Source organism: Otolemur garnettii, unplaced genomic scaffold, assembly GCF_000181295.1.
Source record: "Otolemur garnettii isolate 467f Iridium unplaced genomic scaffold, OtoGar3 scaffold00020, whole genome shotgun sequence".
In the NCBI taxonomy this organism is placed as follows: Eukaryota; Metazoa; Chordata; class Mammalia; order Primates; family Galagidae; genus Otolemur; species Otolemur garnettii.
Window position 1 is genome coordinate 323,212 of NW_003852415.1, and position 19,705 is coordinate 342,916.

A 19,705-nucleotide genomic window follows, 5' to 3' on the forward strand; every position below is an offset into this window, starting at 1 on the left:
CCTGTGGTCCCAGCTACTTGGGAGGCGGAGGCAGGAGACTCGCTTGAGCCCAGGAGTTGGAGGTTGCTGTGAGCTGTAATGCCACGGCACGCTACCCAGGGGGAGAGCTTGAGGCTCTGTCTAAAAAAAAAAAAAAAAAAAGAAACTGAGGCCAAGGGAGCTTAAGTGACTTGCTCACAGGGGTCTATTAGAATACAGTGGAATTGAGATTTGAACCCAAGCAGTTGGGCCAATTCCCAGTAGCATCATAAGCTGAACCACCCTACCTCATACCCCATCCCCACCCACATGGCTTCAGAAGGGGTCACTCACTAGATCGGAGCAGGGTGCGATGGGCACTCTTCGGCGTGATGGGAGGAGGGGCTGGGATGCTGCTGGTTGATATGATGGCATTGAAGTAGAGGCCAGAACCTTCCCGCACAGGGCTGAGGATGGGGGGTGGTGTGTAGGGGGGCAGCTCAAAGCTCCGCTCAGAGGGGTGGTCAGCCAGGCGAACAGGGGAGCGCAGGTGGCTCTGGTATGGGGTGATGTTGGAGTAGACGGGTGGTGCAATGAAAGTGCCTGCCTTGGTGGGGATGATCAGAGGTTCGGGCCGTGGTCGCTGCTTTGGTTTCCGCACAGAAGGCTCCCCCTCCAACCTGACATTCATGTCCTCGGCCTGGAAAGGAAAGAGACCAAAGAGGGCTCAACCTCCTCTGTCCTAGGAAAACTGAAGTCTTGACCACTGCTTGCCAGTCTCACCTCTGGAACTTAGTCTGCCCAACATACCCACCCAAGGAAGCCTGAAAAAGGGAGCAGGTCCATTCTTATCAGCTTCTCTAGGGCAGGGATCAGCAAACTTTCTCTGTAAAGGGCGGGATATTAAATAAGTATTTTTGGCTTTGTGGGCCACATGCAGTCTCTGTTAACATATTTTTCTTCTTTCACTTTTTATTTTTTTAAATAATCCTGTAAAATTGTAAAGCCACTCTTAGCTCTGGATTTGGCCTTCAGGCCAGTTTGTCACCCCTGATATAAGGTATGAGATCCAGAGTGCAGGGTTAAGGTTAAGGGTTCAGGCTCCGAAGATGGACTGTTTGGGTTGGGCTCTACTGTCCTTATTGCCACTTAAACTGGCTCAATCATTCTGTGCATCTTTATTTATCTATTTGTTTTTGAGATAGAGTTTTACTTTGTTGCCCTCAGTAGAGCACAGCTCACAGCAATCTCAAAGTCTTGGGCTTAAAGCGATTCTCTTGCCTCAGCCTCCCAAGTAGCTGGGACTACAAGTGCCACTACCATTCCCAGTTATTTTTTAGAGATGAGGTCTCGCTCTGGCTCAGGCTGGTCTTGAATCTGTGAGCTCAGGCAATTCACCCGTCTCAGCCTCCCAGAGTGTTAGGATTACAAGCATGAGCCACCATGCCTGGCCTTGTGTATCTTCATTTTTAACATGGGAATAAGAAGTGCCTACTTAATGAGGTAGCTATGAAAAGGTATGTAAGTTAATACATGGACGTTACTAAGAATATTACCTGTTACTTAGTAATTCCTCAGTAAATACTGGCTGTTATCACTACTTAAATACCACAATCTGCAGTAGAGAGAAGCCCCTACTGTATCCTAAGACCTGAATTGAGCATGAGACCACCAAATTGAACAGTCCCTGTCTGCAGAACTTTTAATTTCAGAGTATTAGTCCTATTATGATAGGCTAGCCCACTTGTGCTGCCAAAGATCAGCCCTCCCAGTTCCCACTTCTCCCTGCTTGGTAAGTCTCATGGTCCTTCATATAGAATAAAAAGCAGGGCTACAAGGGAGCATATAGAATAAAAAGCATGGTTACAAGGGAACAGAGGCCTTCCCTTGCTCCATCCTTATTCTCTCAAAAGGCAGAGAACAACCCCACAGTGTGGGCAGCATCCAGGTTAACCCTCTGGGTAAGGTTGGCCAGGCTGACTGAGTGGGCCTGGAAACAATGGGCTCTCTCCCTTCCATAGCTCCAGCTCTCATAACACCTGCCAGCCAAGAGTCCTGACTCCATATGAGGCCCTCGCCATGTCCTTCACCCATTTGTGCCCTCTTTTCCCTGTTACAGATTAGGAAGAGGTGAAATTGTTCATTCTTCCACCCTTAGGGGATCAATATGATTGCACAGAAAAAAATATTGTGGAGCAAAAGACTTTCCCTAAACTTACTAGACAAGAAATCTAACATAAACTCAGCTGTAATGATTTGTATTTTAATACAACATTTAGAGTAGTATGAACATTGGACAGTATTTTTTTCTTTTTGAGACAGAGTCTCACTACGTTACCCTCAGTAGGGTGCGGTGGAGTCATAGCAGCTCATAGCAACCTCAAACTCTTAGGCTTAAGCAATTCTCTTGCCTCAGCCTCCCAAGTAGTTGGGACTAAAGGCACCCACAATGCCCGGCTGTTTTTTTGTTATTGTTGTTATTATTGTTTAGCAGGCCCTGGCCAGGTTCAAACCCACCAGCCCCAGTGCATGTGGCTGGCGCCCTAACCACTGAGCTATAGGCGCCCAGCCAACAATATTTTTCATACTATGTTTTTAGGTGTGGTAATGGTATTGAGATTATCTTTAAAAAGATGAGAGTCCTTATGTGTGTATTTCAGATACAAATTAAAGTATTTGTGGATGGAATGATATAATGTTTGGGATGTGCTTCAAAATAATCCAGTGGCAGAGAGAAGCAGGTGAAACAAGATTGGCTGTATTTTGATAATTGTGAAAGCGGTATGATGGCTAAACATTGGCATTCATTATACCTCTCTCTAGTATGTAATTGAAAATGTCTGTAATACAAAGAAAAATAAATAATGAGCGAAATAAACAAATAACAAAAAGTAAATCTCCCCTCCAAAGTACTATATAGTGAAAGGACTCATAGGTGAGGATTCATAGCTCCGCCAGTACTTGGCTGTAAGGCCTTAGCCAGCTGCTCGCCTTTTCTGGACCTAATTCCTCATCTACCTTATCTATGAAATAGGACTATTGAGCCGTGTAGTTGCTCAGGCCCTTCCTGCCCACTCTCAGGCCGCTCAGGCCTCTGGTCTCTCTACCAAAATTTTCCCTCACCCAGAGAAAAAGATGCCAGAAAGCAGAGACTGTCTTCGAGCTCCACTTCTGGACAGAGGATAGGCATGCAGGCCAACTCTGCACTGCAGCATAACCAGAAAATCTGGACTCAGTGTAAAAAAGCACATTTTTGCAGGTATCAAAGAGCAAACAGGTTGGCAAAGAAAGGAGCCAAGATCCAGAGAAGAAAGGAAAGCCAAAGAGGTGAGCCTAGCATTTGGAGCTGTATTCTCCCTAGAGGTAGATGCCATTACTAGAAGAGGAAACTTAAGCTGCTAGCACAATAAAAAAAAAAAAAACAGAAAAAAAAACTGGAGTTTAGGGCTCACCAAGGAAGGAAAGGTTGGTAAACTTCCATGCTTTGGATTGGGACTCCAAAAAGCTACCTGTCAGAATAAAGGTGAATCAGAAATAGGCTAGTCTTCACATGGAATAAAGCCCAGCCTCAAATCGTCTCCTCAACCTATAATTACACTGAAATGATTCAGGATTGCTAGTACCCTTTGATACCCATCAGATGCAAAGACAATTTCTCTCTGGAAGAGAACATCACCTAAGGTGTTTAATTACCTCAAAAACTTTTTATATACAATGTCTGGCACTTAATAAAAATGCACCTGTGGCTCAGTGGATAGGGCACCGGCCCCCTATAGCAAGGGTGGCAGGTTCGAACCCAGCCCTGGCCAAGCTGCAACAAAAAAATAGCCGGGCGTCGTGGGGGGCGCTTGTAGTCCCAGCTACTTGGGAGGCTGAGGCAGGAGAATTACCTAAGCCTAGGAGTTAGAGGTTGCTGTGAGCTGTGACGCCATAGTACTCTACCAAGGGTGATAAAGTGAGACTTTGTTTCTAAAAAAAAAAAAAAAAATTAACCAGATACACAAGAAAACAAAATGTGATTTAAAAACAAGACATAGAGGCCAGGCGTGGTAGCTCATGCCTGTAATCTCAGCACTCTGGGAGGCTAAGGCCGGTGGATTTTCTGAACTCACAGGTTGGAGACTAGTGAGCCAGAGCACGACCCCATCTCCAAAAATAGCTGGGCATCGTGGCAGGCACCTATAGTCCCAGTTACTTGTGAGGCTAAGGCAAGAGAATCACTTGAGCCCAAGAATCTGCGGTTGCTATAAGCTATGATGCCACAGCACTCTACCGAGGGCAACAAAATGAGACTCTGTCTCAAAATAAATGAATGAATGAATAAATAAAACAAGACATAGGCCAGATGTGGTGGCTCAGGCCCATAATCCTACATGCTGGGAAGCCAAGGGATGAGTGCTGGGATTACAGGCGTGAGCCACTCCTTGATTACTTGACCTCAGGAGTTTGAGACCAGCCTGAGCAAAAGCAAGACCCCATCTCTACTAAAAGTAGAATTAGCTGGGCATCATGCCAGTAATCCCAGCTACTTGGGAGGCTGAGGCAGGAGAATCACCTTAACCCAGGAGTTTGAAGTTGCTGTGAGCTATGATGCTACAGCACTCTAGCCTAGGGCAACGCAGTGAGACTATCTCAAGAAAAATAAAATAAATTAAAAAAATAAAATAAAAACAAGACATAATGCTTAATAGTGACAGACCCACAATAACAGAGTTATCAGGCACAAACTTTAAGAAAACTATACTTGGCTCAGCGCCTGTGGCTCAAGTGGCTAAGGAGCCAGCCACATATACCTAAGGTAGAAGGTTCGAATCCAGCCCAGGCCCGCCAAACAACAATGACGGCTGCAACCAAAAAATAGCCAGGTGTTCTGACAGGTGCCTGTGGTCCCAGCTACAGGAGCCCAGGAGTTGGAAGTTGCTGTGAGCTATGATGCCACAGCACTCTACCCAGGGTGACAGCTTGAGGCTCTGTCTCAAAAAAAGAAAACTATACTTAATTTATGCAACAAAATAAAAGGCAAGGTTAAGAATTTCATCAAAGAACTAGAAATTCTAAAAATGAACCAAATGGAAAGTTGATAATTAAAAAGCAAAGTAACGGGCAGCACCTGTGGCTCAGTGGGCAGGACGCCGGCCCCATATGTGGCAAGTTCGAACCTGGCCCCGGGCCAAATTACAACAAAAAATAGCCAGGTGTTGTGGTGGATGCCTATAGTCCCAGTTACTCGGAAGGCTGAGGCAGGAGAATCACCTAAACCCAAGAGCTGGAGGTTGCTGTGAACCATGACACCACGGCAGCACTCTACCAAAGGCGACAAAGTAAAACTCTTCTACAAAAAAAAAAAAAAGCAAAGTAACTAAAAATAAGAACTCTATGAATGGCTTTAACAACATGTTGGACACAGCCAAAGATAGAATTAGTGAAATGACTGATAGGTCAGAGTGGGGGAAAAAAGGAAAATATAGGAAAGTACCTGACAGATATAAAACACAGATATACATGTGAAAAGGTCTAACTAATGTATAATAATGGAGTCCTAGAAGAAGAGAGAAAAATGAAAGAGAAAAAATATTCATGAAGCATTAGAAACTATAAACGGGATAAATACAAAGAAAATATTATTTAAGTATAACTCAACAACTGCTGAAAATCAAAGACAAAACACCCACAACATCTGGGAGACCAAGGCTGGAAGATCATTTGAAGTCACAAGTTTGAGACCAGCCTAAGCAAGAGCAACATCCTGTTTCTACTAAATAATTAGCCAGGTGTGGTGGTGTGGACCAGTAGTCCCAGCTACTCAGGAGGCTGAGGCAGAAAGATTGGCTGAGCCCAGGAGTTATAGTAAGTTATAATAATGCCACTGCACTCTAACCAGGGCTGCCACAGAGAAAGACTATCAAAAAACCAACCAACTAACAAAACCCCAAATCATGAAAACAAGAAGATAAAAAGATACTTTACATTCAAAGGAACAACAACATGGCTTATAGTGGTTCCTCAACTGTAAGAATAATGGATGCCTAAAGACAATGGAATGATACCTTTCAGATACCAAAAGAGAATAACTCCTGACCTAGAATTCTCTATCCAGCAAAAATATCCTTTAAAAATGAAGATGAAATAAAATATTAAGGGATGTTCTTTAAGCAGCACATATATAAATGACCCAAGACAGAAGCTTAGAGACAGGAGAAGAAATGAAAGCAACAGAAAGTTTTAGGATAAATTTAAAATAAATAACAACTGATCAAAACAATGTTATATGTCCTATTGATGTTAAAATATAGAGAGAGTGAAAACATATGTGTCAATATAGCTACAAATTAGGGAATGATAGAAAATAAAGTACTGTACTGTAAAAACTTTGCATTGTTTGGGAATTTAACTTATATTAGATTTCAGTAAGCCAAGAATGTTTTAATCTCTAGCAGCCCTTCTCAGAGAACTAAGCCCTAATGTCACAAGGAACTCCCTGTACACAATGAGTGAAATTCTTTCCGATGTATTTAGAATGGTACTAGCTATGTATCACCCTTCAGAGAATTAAGGAAATAATCATTCAAATCCCTTTCAATAGAACTTATTTTTCTTGCAGAAATCCCATTAAGAAGAATGCAAAGGTAATCAATCACTAAAGAGAGATTAAGTAAGTACATAATAAATTAACAAAGTGGGAAAATGGAATAAAATTAAATCAATCCAAAGGAGAACATAGGAAAGGCAAGATGGGATACACAGAAAGCTAATAGCAGATGGGAAATTCAAACCCAAGTATATCAGTATAATCTAAAAAAGATGAAATCAGAAGCAGAAAGTAGAATGGTGGATACAAGGGGTTAGGGAGAGGGGCGAGGACTGGGAGACCATTGGTCAAAGGATACACAATTTCAATTATAAAGAAAAAGTTCAGTATATCTACTATACAACATGGTGACCATTACTAATAACAGTGAACTATACACTTAGAAATTGCTAAGATAGCAAATGTTAAATGTTCTTAGCACAAAAATATGGTAATTATGTAAGGTGATGGATATGTTAATTAGCTTGATTTAGCTATTCTACAACTTATAACTGTATCAAAACATCATGTTATATACTACAGATATATATAATTTTTGTTAAGTAAAAAATATGTAAGTAGAAAGAAGGAAGATATACATTTTTTTTTTTGAACCTGCCACCTCCAGTATATGGGGCTGGCACCCTACTCCTTTGAGCCACAGGTGCTACCCAAGAAAGATATACATTTTATCAATGCTCTAATTAAAAGACTAGAAAATAACAAACCCCAATTATATGCTGCTTGCAAGATACACCTTACACTTTAAGTAAAAGGATGCAGAAGAGCTGATAGTAAAAGGATGGCTAAAGATAGATCCTACAGGTCAGTGCAGTGGCTCATGCCTATAATCCCAGCACTCTGGGAGGCCAAGGTGGGTAGACTGCCTGAGCTCACAAGTTCAAGACCAGACTAAGAGCAAGACCCCATCTCTAAAAGTAACTGGGTCAGGCAAGCTGACCCAGTAACTGGTTGTGGCAGGCACGTGTAGTCCCAGCTACTTGGGAGACTGAGGCAAGAGAATTGCTTGAGCCCAGGAGTTTGAGGTTGCTGTGAGTGGTGCTAGAACGTCACACCACTCTACTAAGAGCGACAAAGTGAGACTCTGTGCTAAAAAAAAAAAAAAAAGAAAAAATAGGGCAGCGCTTGTGGCTCTGTGAGTAGGGCCCTGGCCCCATATACCAAGGGTGGCAGGTTCGAACCAAGCCCTGGCCAAACTGCAACAACAAAAAAAACTGGGCATTGTGGTGGGTGCCTATAGTCCCAGCTACTTGGGAGGGTGAGACAAGAGAAATCACTTAAGCCCTGGAGCTGGAGGTTGCTGTGAGCTGTGACACCACAGCACACTACCGAGGGCAACAAAGGGAGAGTCTCAGTCTCTTAAAAAAAAAAAAAAATACAGGCAGGCGCCTACAGCTCAGTGTGTAGGGCACCAGCCACATACACTGAGGCTGGTGGGTTTGAACCCAGCCCAGGCCAGCTAAAACAATGACAACTACAACAAAAAAATAGCCAGGCGTTGTGGCGAGTGCCTGTAGTCCCAGCTACTTGGGAGGCTGAGGCTAGAGAATCACTTAAGCCCAAGAGTTTGAAGTTACTGTGAGCTATGAAGCCATGGCACTCTACGGAGAGCAACAAAGTGAGACTCTGTCTCAAAAAAATACATTAATTAAAATACACCCTATGGACTCTAAACAAAAGAAAGCTAAATATCAAAGAAGACTTTTAAAGGCAAAAAAAATACTTAAGATAAAAAGAAATTTTATAACAATAAAGTGTCTAACCAGTTCTAAATGAGTATGCACTTAATAAATTGCATTCAAATGCATAAGTCAAAATGACAGCACTAAAAGAAAAAGCAGAAAAAACTTAAATCTTAATGGATTTCAAGATACACATCTCAATGACAGTACAAGCAACATCCCTATCTCCTAGTACCTAGCATAAGGCCTGACCCATCAAAATTGGCTGACCTGAAATAAAAGAGACTCATACATCCTAGATTTTTCTAGTCTCAATTTCAACTATAAAACACTCTTGCTATCTTCCACATATAAATTTGTCCAGAAGTCTGGTTTGGAAAATGAAAATAGTAATTCTATAGACTCCTTGAATCCCTTTATACTGCTTTGTTCTCCTTTTCCCCAGTGTCCTAGGCACTCAGGTACTAGAGGTGTTTGGATGGGGAGCTTCTCATACCTGAGCTGGAACATCTGACCCAGGGATACGGGTAGACCGCCTGCGGGTGACAATGACTGATGGCTTGTGCTCAGTGGGGTTCTGTTCATGACCCTTACGATCCTCCTCAACAGCTTGAGCTGCTTCAATTGGGTCCAGACTCCGTACAGGCACAGACACTGGGATGATGAGGGGTACCATCCCACTGTCTTCTCGTGCTCGCTTGGGGGCTAAGGAAGGCTCAGAATACTCTACCCCACACTTGGCAGTTGAGGTCAGTACACTTTTTCGCTTTTCCTCGGAGCCACTAGCATCCTGGAAAAGAGGGGGATGGGAGAGAATGGAAGTGAGGTTTAGAAGATAAGTCCTAATTAGGAGACTCATCAAAGGGAGGACTGTTCACCCCAACACACACACACACACACACACACACACACACACACACACTCTCTCTCTCTCTCATTTAATCCAGGGATTCAAACACCCACAGTGGTTCCCAATGGTTTGACAACTTGGCCTTTCCCTGACTACTATTTCTCCCATCATATTCCCCAAAACTCTCCATAACCTCCCTTCTGAAGCCAGGTCATCTCATCCCCAGGTAGCCATGTCAGGCCACCAGTGGCTTACAGTTTCATTTGACCCACAGAGTGGGCAGCATATGAAATAGTATCTAAATATTCAAAAAATATCTCTGGAAGAAAAGCAAGCAAGAACCCTATGGCAAGGTGAAGGATGGCCTTTGTACTATTTTCCCATAGGCAGCTGCTGGCTACAGCAAAGTCCTGCAGGCTCCTCTGTATCAGCCTGACACCCCCACCAGGTCTGGCCCCCACCCCACACCCCACTTACCTTTGCATTCTGCAGTGAGGCCAGCTCTACTGCCTTTTGGGCCAAGGTAAGCAAATTGGCTTCCTGGGATGCCCGGCGCCTCCGTCGTGTGCTCTGAATCACCCCACCCCGTAGCACCTGCCCACAGTCCCCTGTGCCCACTGCCCTCATGCCCTCTTCGCTACCCATGGCAGGAGCCTCCCGTTCCCGACCATTGGGTGCCAGTCTCTCCCCATCAGGCAGCAGCTGCGACTCCCTCAGCTCCAGTGGGAATCCCAGAGCTTCAGGATGGGGTTGTGCCAGGGAGCCAGGTGGTGGCTGCTGCAGAGGCCAGTGATGTAGAAACAGATTGCCAGTGGGCTCCTGCCCAGGTTGGGTGCCAGCCCCATCCAGGGCAGTGGGAGGCAGGATACCCTCCTTAGAGAGGCGGCGGGAGCGGCGGGGGAAGGGGATCTGGACCTGAGGTAGCGCCGGCTGCGGTGGGGCTTGCTCCTGCAGGAGAGCCTTGCGCAGTTCTGGGTTCATATCAGGGTTGGGAGGGAAGGGATAGGGTGCCATGCTGTGGTGAGCCAAGTGAGACTGTCCCAGTGGCCCAGCCGGCTGCAGGCCAAAGTCCTGGGGCTGCTGAGAGGGCTGCTGCATGGGGTAGAAGTTCTCAAAGAGCGGGGGCATCTGAGGCAGGGCTGCCTGCTGCTGCTGCTGCTGTGGCTGCTGCTGCGGCTGCTGCTGTGGCTTCTGTGGGGGGAAGGCGGCAACAGGGTTTGGGGGTGGTGGGCCCTGCCGGAAGACATGCCGGTTCACTTGGGGGCCGAATGCCAACTGGAACGGTTGCAAGGGCAGTGTCTGGTTTGGGGGTTTCTTGGCTGCATGGAAAGAATTCAGGGATGCCTGGGGCTGCCCCACCTCCAGCTGCATCTTCTGTAGCATCATGGGCCGTACCGCGTTTCCATAGCGGTCCAGCTGTGGGCCCCCCCCCTTTTCCCGCTTCAGTGCCTCAGGGTGGTTATAGTAGGTAGAGACCCCCACACCAGGATGAGGGCTCCCCTTCGGTCCACCGTAGAGGGACAGGCTGTGACAGTTCCATGATGAGTGAGGTGGAGGCTGGCCTGGCTGTTGCTGCCAACTGCTGTCACTGACACCCCCACCTCCTCCTCGTTCAGGGCCTCGTCCTGGAGCCATCACAGAGTTGGGCCACTTCACTGAGCCCACCTGCTGGGATAACATGGTTGCTGTGGTCTGCTCAGGACCATACACCACAGAGTTCAGCAGAGCCAGGCTGCTAGGAGGAGGCAGTTCCACAGGCTGGGAAGTGGAGGCTGCCCCTGTCGGACCCTCGTGCCCAACGTACTGCTCCTCCTTCACTCTGATGGACTGCTGTGAAGCCGGCAGAGGTGTGGACTGCTCCTTGGGAGCTGTTTCCTGGTCCCCAAAGAGGCAACGCTTCCGCTTGTTTTGAGCCTTGGGCTGGGCCTGGAAGTTCATGATGTGCCCAGCTGAGCCCTGACAATGAGACCTACTTCACTAGTTGCCCATTCCCCTGGGGAAAGGTCCTGCTAAAACCCCAGTCCTCGTCCAGGAGCCAATGAGGGCAGAGCAGAGCCAGAGGAAGATGTTGGCTGATGCAATCAGGCACGGGGAGAAAGAATTGCTGGTTCTTCCTTCCTCTTCCAGAGAGGTTCTTGGGCTTGTCTATGCTTCCCAGTTCATGATGCTCCACCAGGTCCTGGAGCCTGTGGAGGGAAGAGGCAACAGTGTCAGCCACATTCTTCCAGGATTCCCTGGGTGTTGGCACAAGGGTGAGAAAGAAGCCTCCAAGGCCCTTGTTCCCACCACCTCATATCACAGGGATTAGCTCAGGGTTACAGAGCAGCACTGGCGGTACGGAAGCCAGGAAGCAGCTGAATCTGCAGCATTGCTCGAGTACTCTATGACTCTCCTCCTGCCCTATCCCCTAACCCTGCTGGTTAGGCTGAAGGACTGCTGCATATGGTTGTACCTTTTGTGCAGATGCCTAAGGGGCAAGTGGGGCTGACATCCAACTCTATGGGAAAGGGGTGACGACAAAAGCCATATTAAGCTCTCTTCTCTTGACTCATGCTCCAGACCCTCTGGCGGCCAGGCCTGGTCTTCTTTGTGTATCCATCTATGTAGTAGTCTCCTACCATACCCAGAAGCTTCTCTATGCCCAAACCTCCTCTGACACTCCAAACACATCTCAGACATAGGAAGTGGAGAGGACAGGGGTCATCCCCAACATGGCCACCCTCCTGTGCAGCCCCAGGGGCAGAAGACCCCCTAGGTCCTTGCAGAGTGCAGGGCCCAGGGCTAGACTGACAGTCCTTTACACTGAGGTATGCAGGTGGGGCCCCAGAAGGGTGTGTGCAATCCTGGCCCCACCCTGGGGAAGAGCTGCTGGGTAGGGCTCTGCTGCCAGAGTCTTCCCCAAACCAGCACAGAACCTGTTCTGCAGCCCTGACAGGCTGGAGGCAGGATCCAGCCCAGGAGATGGTCAGTATCTTGACCCTGCTCCTGCCCCCTTCACAGCATAGAATAGTAGAACTCAGACATTTCAGGGTACAGATGGCTAAAACTTAGGTCCAAAAGATTTCTTCATGATAATGTCATGACTAAAGTGCTCAGTTTTTCTGTTTTTGTTTTCTAACTTGATTTTTTTCCCCTTGGAAACAGTCTCACTCTGTTGCCCAAGCTAGAGTGAAGAAGCGTCATAGCTCACTGCATCCTCAAACACCTGGGCTCACAAGATCCTCCTGCTTCAGTGTTCCAGTCCCAGGGGAGCTAGGACTACAGGCACCCGCCACAATGCCCCGCTAGTTTTTCTATTTTTTGTAGTGATGGGGTCTCTTTCTCAGGCTGATCTTAAACTCCCCAGCTAAAGCAATCCTCCCACCTTGGCCTCCTTTTGCACCTGGCCCTAATTTGATTTTGTTAAGAAGTTTGCTGTAGAATAACCAGACCCAGACCTGGTTACAACTTACATAGCCGCTAGAGTGTATGAAAACCTCTCTAGCCTCAGAGAGGTTTTATTTGTTTAGGTTTTTCTTTTCCTCCCAAGAAGTTGGTGGGGAAAGAGGAGCTACATTGCCCCCACCCCCACCCCCCTCCCCCGCAATAAGACCAGGAGGGGAAAGGAGGGGGAAGGCCCTAGAGAAAAAAAATTCAGGCCTTAGGTGCTCCAGCTCCTGATTAGCAAACTACCAGAAAACTGCCAAAAGCAGAGAGCAGGGGCTGGGCGGGCACAAAGCCCTGGCCACTCCCAGCAGCGCCCTCGGCACCGGGAATGCCCCTCCCGGAGCTATGGTGCTATCAGCCCCTCTGCAGGCTTCCGCAGCTCCTGCTCGGCTCTGGAGCCTGCCTGCCCGCCTGGCGTGACTCACTAGAGGCCCCTCCCTATCTTTCACTTTCACCCAGCACCCAGAAGGGAAGTAGCTTCCTCCTCCATTTCCTTCCTCAGCTCCCAGGCCCTGGAGGGAGTAAGCGACCCTTCCCACACACCCTCTTTGTCTTCACAAATGGAAGGTGGAGGCAGGGAAAGGACAGAGACCAAGAGGGCATCCAAGTCACCCTGGCCCCCAGAGGATTTGGTCAGAGGTGAGAGCTGACGGCCAGAGAAACAACCTTTGGAACAACCCTCTTTCTTTTGTTTTCAAGTCCTCTTTCCCCCAGCCAAACTAATTCAAAGCAAAGACCCAAAAGCCAGCCCCCAAACTGAAAATCACCCTCGGCACCCCCATGGAGCTGCAAGGTGGGACTGTCCAGCTCCGCCTCTCGGCCCAGCACCAACTGGCAGCACCCGACTGCAGGAGACAAGGAAAAAAGAATGCCAGCCTGGCAGGCCCACATGTTTCCAGGGGGCTGCGAGCCCCCCATGCAGGCGCCTTCCCCATTACAGCCCTGTTGCCTCGCGAGCCACAGCACAGGCTTGGGGCCTGGAGCAACGGAAGGCCCACGTGGCAGGCAAGCCTGAGTGCATGTGCCAATGTGGGCCTAAGGAGGGACTGGGAGGGGCTGGCAGGGGGATGGCTGCTCAGCGCCTCTGCAAAGCCTTGGAGGAGACAGGCTGGAGTCTGTAAATGGGGGCTCCAGGGAAGGGCTGCTACTGCCCAGCAAAGAGGCCAGGGGACAGATGCAGGTCTCACAAGGGCTTACCTGCAGCTGTATGGTCAGGCCTAGAGGTGCTGGGCTCGGCAGGTCTGTCTCCCACCTATGCCCTGCACATAAAGGAGGGCCATCATTTGGAACACCACTAGGTTTCTGAACCTTGGACAGGAAATTGCTAAAATAAATCAAGGGACCTGGTTTTAAGGAGGCTGAATCATCCAAGAAGTTTCCTGCCGTAGAATCCTCCTTATCAAGCCCACTGAAAAGCGAAGGAGTGCCAGGGCCATGGCCATTTAGGCCTGGGACCACCAGAGAAGAAAGGTTATTGTCTAGGGGATGGGAAGAAGAAAGAAGATACCCAGGAACTGGGGATTGAAAGAGGAGACACAATGTGACAGCAGGACACTAAGTCATAGCAGTAATGGCAATAATAATAATACACAAATGCCAGGCAGGTCCTAAGTGCTTTGCATCCTTTAAGTTCCCTCAATAGCCTTAGAAGGCAGGCATTACAATCTTAACCTCTGTTTTACAGGTGAGCAAGATGAGGCGTGCAGGGTCTAAGTGACTTGCTTATGTTCACATGGTCATTATATTGCAGAGTCAGGACTTGAACCCAGGTCTGTTGGGTTGGATCAAGCTCTTATGCCTTATTCCCTATTCCCAAGACTTGCCACTGAGACTCCAGGTCCCTGTGCACACTCCCCACCTCCTCAAAGTGGCAGACACAGATATTCCTCCTCAATGGCACTGGGAAGCCCCTTACACCTGATTCTCTGCCAAGTAACCCTCTCCCATTCTCCCCAAATACATCAGAGTCCCTAGATCCTACAGGGAGGGTAGGGAAGGAGTCTCACCACAGAGTGGTCCACCTGCAAGGAGCCTGATACACTTCCTCCTGCACTGGCCACCTTGGCCCCAGCCTCTGGGCCTGGACTCTCCAACTCCTGCAGCTCCACGCTGGGCTCAGTCTGCTTGCTGCTGGTGGGGCTGCCAGTCCTCAGACCCCACTGGCACCTCCCAGCCTGCAACTCGGGGTAGGACTGAGCCACTTCCTCCTGTTTCTTCTGCCCCACCCCCACTCCCCTGTCTCTCAGGTGGAAGTCATACTGCCCTTCCTCATGACAGGGAAGAGGAAGGAAGCCACCTGCTCCACAGGCTGCTGACCCAACCAAAGGGCCAAGTCCCACAAGGATGCAAGGAAGAGAGTGTGTAACGAAGAATCCTGAAGGCAGTTTACCCCTGGGACCAGCTACAGAACCTCTGACAACAGATGCAGGAACACTGTGAAAGGAAACCCACAGTTACCACGGGCCCCGACACTGTGGCCCGCTCTGTCAGTGTGTCTGACTGCCACACTCTAGTTACTTTTTCCTTCCTCAAGGCTGCAACCAATCCTTGACCAGACCCACAGGTACCCTCAGACTAAAGATAAGGCAAGACTCCATACTAAGACCTGGCGCCTACAGGGCTTTCAGGCAGAGCTCTGGTGAAACGCACTTTCTCTCTACAGAAGAAAGCAGTGTGCACCAAGAAAGAAAAACAGTACTGAATCCACATATTGTGCAGTCACAAGGGGGAAGGTGCTAGAAAGGTCTTTGGGTGTTCAGCACTGATGGTGACACCAGCTCCCCAGGGATGTCAGCCTGAACACACACTGCTCTTCAAGTGCCATCAGCAGCTCAGCCACATGCCCAACAGTGACTGGCTGATCCCAAGAGAGTCCATTGAGCCCTCACCATAATGCAAAGGGGCCTTGCCCATGGCCACCAAAAGACCAGGGCCACTCTCCAGCTTACCTGGGGCACCAGTGGGGCTGGGAGCTGACTAAAGGATACCCCTGCCCTCAGAGGCTAATGCTCCAATTTTCTGCTCCCACAAGCTGGACCACCCCAGGCCCCACAAGTTCAGTGCTAGGAAGAGGGGGAGTCAGAGTGCATGCTCCTCCCACCCAAGAGCAAGATGGACCCAAACACGGTATCTAACAAGGGCCTGAATCTCCAGGCAGGTCAGTTCTCTGAACACCAAAGAAGCCATCTTAGGTCAAGTCTAAAATCCCTACCCTGCCAACAAGTCCCCGCAGACAATGGCTCCTGCCACCTCTCAGCTCTGCATGCTTGAGCCTACAGTCAGAGCCTCTAAGATGCCGTTCCCTCTTTGTTTCCTGGTCATTGATCAAGCTGTACCCTTGGCCTTGGAGACTTCTCCACTCTTCAACTGGCCAACTCCCCTACTTACCCTTCAGGTCTCAGACACTGCTTTCCCCAGGAAACCACTCTGTGACCCAAGGCTGAGAGAGGAACTGCACTATGAACCCTTAATGCCTCCTAAGTCCCCACCTCTGTGCTCAGCACACTAAATCCCATGTGCCTGTTTCCTCATGGGAAAGCAGACAGGTAGCAGACAGCAGGCTCCACAGGACAGAGTTTGCAGACTGCTGTCCCTTAGCACTTGACTTACATTTACCTCTTAAGACACTCATTCAAGGCTCGGCGCCTATAGCTCAACCGGCTAAGGCGCCAGCCACGTACACCTAAGGTGGCGGGTTCGAATCCCCAGCCTGGACCCGCCAAACAACAATGACGGCTGCAACCAAAAAATAGCCGGGCGTTGTGGCGGGCGCCTGTGGTCCCAGCTACTTGGGAGGCGGAGGCAGGAGACTCGCTTGAGCCCAGGAGTTGGAGGTTGCTGTGAGCTGTAATGCCACGGCACACTACCCAGGGGGAGAGCTTGAGGCTCTGTCTCAAAAAAAAAAAAAAAAAAAAAGACACTCATTCAAGACTGTGCCCAAGGTGAGTCAGAGCCATGCCTGGGCAGAGGCACTACTCGCAGCCAGCACTGCCACCCCAGGTCCCTGCCTTGTCTTGACTTCTAGTCTCTCTCCCTGACCACACGTCAGAGCTCCCTACAATGCTGGGATAAAGTAAAGAATCCCAGCATCAGGACCCCACCCTATCCTTCCCCTAGCCACAGATCCTCTCCAGCTAAGTTAATACAAGTTAGATACAAGTCCTTTTCCAACTGCTGGCCCACAAATCCCACCTGCCCCTTAACTGTAACTCGCTGCACCACACCACATGCAGACCAACTAAAAAAGTGTCAGCCCCACTCCTGCTCCCAGCCCTTTTTCTCAACCAAGCCTTTCCACCCCTGCCTAGACCATAGCTGGAGACATAGCCTGTGGGTCTGCTTACCTCATGCCCTGACACAGCTGGGCTTCAAGACATTGAGGTCTGGGCAGAATGGGTCTGTTATAGGGGGCTATAACAGAGGCCCTCCCTAGAGTAGTCCAGCATGACCTAGCTAGCCCCATAGTCCAGGTTCACATCCTGAAAAGTTCTCTCAGATACTCTGGGGTCTCTGGCTAAAGCCAGACTGAGTAAGTGGCCTGGAACTGCCATCTTTGGGCCAGCTAAAGTTGCCCAGGTCCTACACAAACCTTCCCTCTGGACACAGAATAGCCGTCTGCAATGTTGTATGTCCCTCTACCAACTGGGAGTTCACACATAGGCCACAGGGCTCCCATTCTCTAAGCTACTGGACATATAAGCCCTATTCTCAAAGGGTTTGCAAACCAGTAAGGAAGGAAACTCTGATATGAAAGAGGTAGACCTGCTTCCCACAAATGTCATCTCCGCAGGGAGCAGGAGAGCAGGCAGGAGCCCCTGCTGTCCCAGATGAAGTCTGAACTTCAGCTCTGAAACACAGAGCCCAGGCTGACAGGCCAAGGACTCACGAGTCTCATGGGTCTCAGCCATCAAGCTGGTCAGGCTGAGAAGCTTGGTCAAGGTTCCTGCTGTCCGCAAGATGAGCTTAGACATAAAAATGCCAATACTGAGATGTTTTTAAGGTGTGCAAGGGGAATCCTTTCAGAACTTATGAGGTACTCTCCAGCCTTCATCCAGGCATCTCCCCTTATCGTCCCCTACCCCACTGCCCCACAAACACCTGGGAGGCCAGGACAGCCAGGTCTGTTTTGCATGGGGAAAGCTAATACAGAGAGAAAACAGAGTCATGGCTAAAGCCAGGAAAGAATTAAACCTTCAGGCACAGCTTCTGCCTACACTTGGGAGGCCTGGCTGTCTCCCTCCTAGGCAAGAGTGGTAAAGGATCACAGGCAGTTCTGAACAACCCCTCCAAAGGACCGGGGATTCCCAAGGTGGAAGTTTGCAGGTTTAGGTTCTCTCCATAGAAGATGCAGCAAATGTCCCAGCTGCCAGGTCCTCAAGTGACTGAACCTTTGGCAAGGGCCTTGTGGGAACTCCTAGGGCCCTTGGTCTGTCTTCTCACAACCCTCTCTATGTCCTATATGTCCTATGGGGCTGGTGCCACCAGAGGCTGCTCTAGCTCCTCCTGTCCCCTCTGGAAGGGCCTGGCTCCTTGGCAGTCTCAGAGCAGGGCTCTCTGGAGGCTGAGCTTGAGGATGCCCAGTGCCAGACTCTGTATCGGGCCAAGATACAGAGGTGGCCACCCACAGAAGCCTCTCTTGACACAGCCTACAAAGACACAGAAACAGTACTGAGAACAGTGACCCTGGGGAGCTCCCTGACTTTCAGCCTCTCCTGGAACGGCTCCTGTTGCCTGAAAGCCCACCTCCACTCTGTCAGTGTGCCTTGCTTCAAGGCTAACCCCTCACAAATAGCCTTCTAGCACATACTGTTATTTCTTCTTCTGAATCTTTCCCTTCTTACACCACTGTCTCATAATCCTCTGTCAATTCTTTTCTGTACCAATAAGGCAGTGGACTGCTTGTTAGGTAACCAGTTGTGTGATTTCCATCTTTGTGGAACTGCAGAGACTGGGGTGGGATGAGACCTGCATCCAGGAATCAAAGAAACCCCTTTGTAAAGAGCAAGTGCCACATCAAACAGTCACCAGCAGCACTACCTGCATGCATGCATGCCCAGCATGTATGGGTATTGCTTATTTATAAAACCACTTATTCCCAATTGAGAAATGAGGATAGGTTACCTCTAATAAGTAAATTGTCCCAGGTCACAGAGCTCACAAGTAAGAAGCCAAGATTCCAATTTAAGCCTCCAACCGAGTCACTCTGTTTCACACTCTGCTGCCCTCTGTGTCAGTGTCAGCAGTAGTAGTTTTCAAACTTCATTGTGTGCAGTAAAACTCACCGTGAGATATGGTTCATGGGCCTGGCCAAGGAGTGGATGGTACAGGATGGGGGATCTGTAATGCTTCACAAGCAGCCAGGTGTCCAGGTACTGGGGCAAGGGAAGGGTCAGAGTGTCAGGGCCTTGCACAGTAAAGTTTCCTAGGACCCACCATTCCCTACTCCCCAAAGGAACTACCGGCCAGAGTGCTGTCTCCTGCTCAGAAAGTATGACCCATAGAGCCCTGGGGTGGAGCAGCTTTGTTCTCAGCTAGCCCTAAAGCTGACTGGGGCTCTTTCTATGCCTGAGGCACAAGGGCCATTGTTTTCTATTTGCCAGGCACTGTTCTAAGTACATTGCAGACAGCATCTTATTTAACTGTTACTCTCCTCTGTCTCATTTTACAGTCCAGGAATGGTATCAATTTCTGATATAGTTACATCAATATTATCTATTTAACACAAAAGAGAACAGTAATGGAGGAACAGAAGAACAAAAAGACATAAGACAGAGAAATCAATTAGCAAATGACAGACACAAAATCCTACCTTATCAATAATTACTTTAAATGTAAATGGATTAAACATTCTAATTAAAAGGCAGAGGTTGACAGAATGGATTGGTGGAAGGATCCAATGATGTGCTGTTTACAAGAGATAAAGAGACACACTTCACATTCAAAGACACAAATAGACCAGGCATGTGGACTGTTTGAACTCATGAGTTTGAGACCAGCCTGTGCAAGAGTGAGACTCTGTCTCTACTAAAAATAGGAAAAATTAGCCAGGCATTCTAGCAGGCACCTGTAGTCCTAGCTACTCCAGAGGCTAAGGCAAGAACATCACTCCAACCCAGTAGTTAGAGGTTGCTGTGAGCTATGATGCCATAGCACTTTACCTAGGGCAACACAGTGAGACTTTGTCTCAAAAAAAAAAAAAAA

At 48.5% G+C, this 19,705-nt stretch overlaps 1 protein-coding gene across 3 annotated transcripts in view; it reads right to left on the minus strand.

Annotated features, from left to right (window-relative positions):
• Positions 1-19,705, minus strand: part of ELMSAN1 (ELM2 and Myb/SANT domain containing 1) — a 73,040-nt gene that overhangs the window by 16,523 nt on the left and 36,812 nt on the right. For all 3 annotated transcript variants that reach the window (XM_023511555.1, XM_012803522.2, XM_003786900.3), the window contains exons 2-4: positions 9,557-11,265; positions 8,726-9,019; positions 313-658 (exon numbers count right to left, since the gene is read on the minus strand). In XM_023511555.1, coding sequence (XP_023367323.1) covers positions 313-658; positions 8,726-9,019; positions 9,557-11,017 — 2,101 coding nt within the window. In that variant the 5' untranslated portion in view covers positions 11,018-11,265. The remainder of the gene's footprint in view (positions 1-312; positions 659-8,725; positions 9,020-9,556; positions 11,266-19,705) is intronic.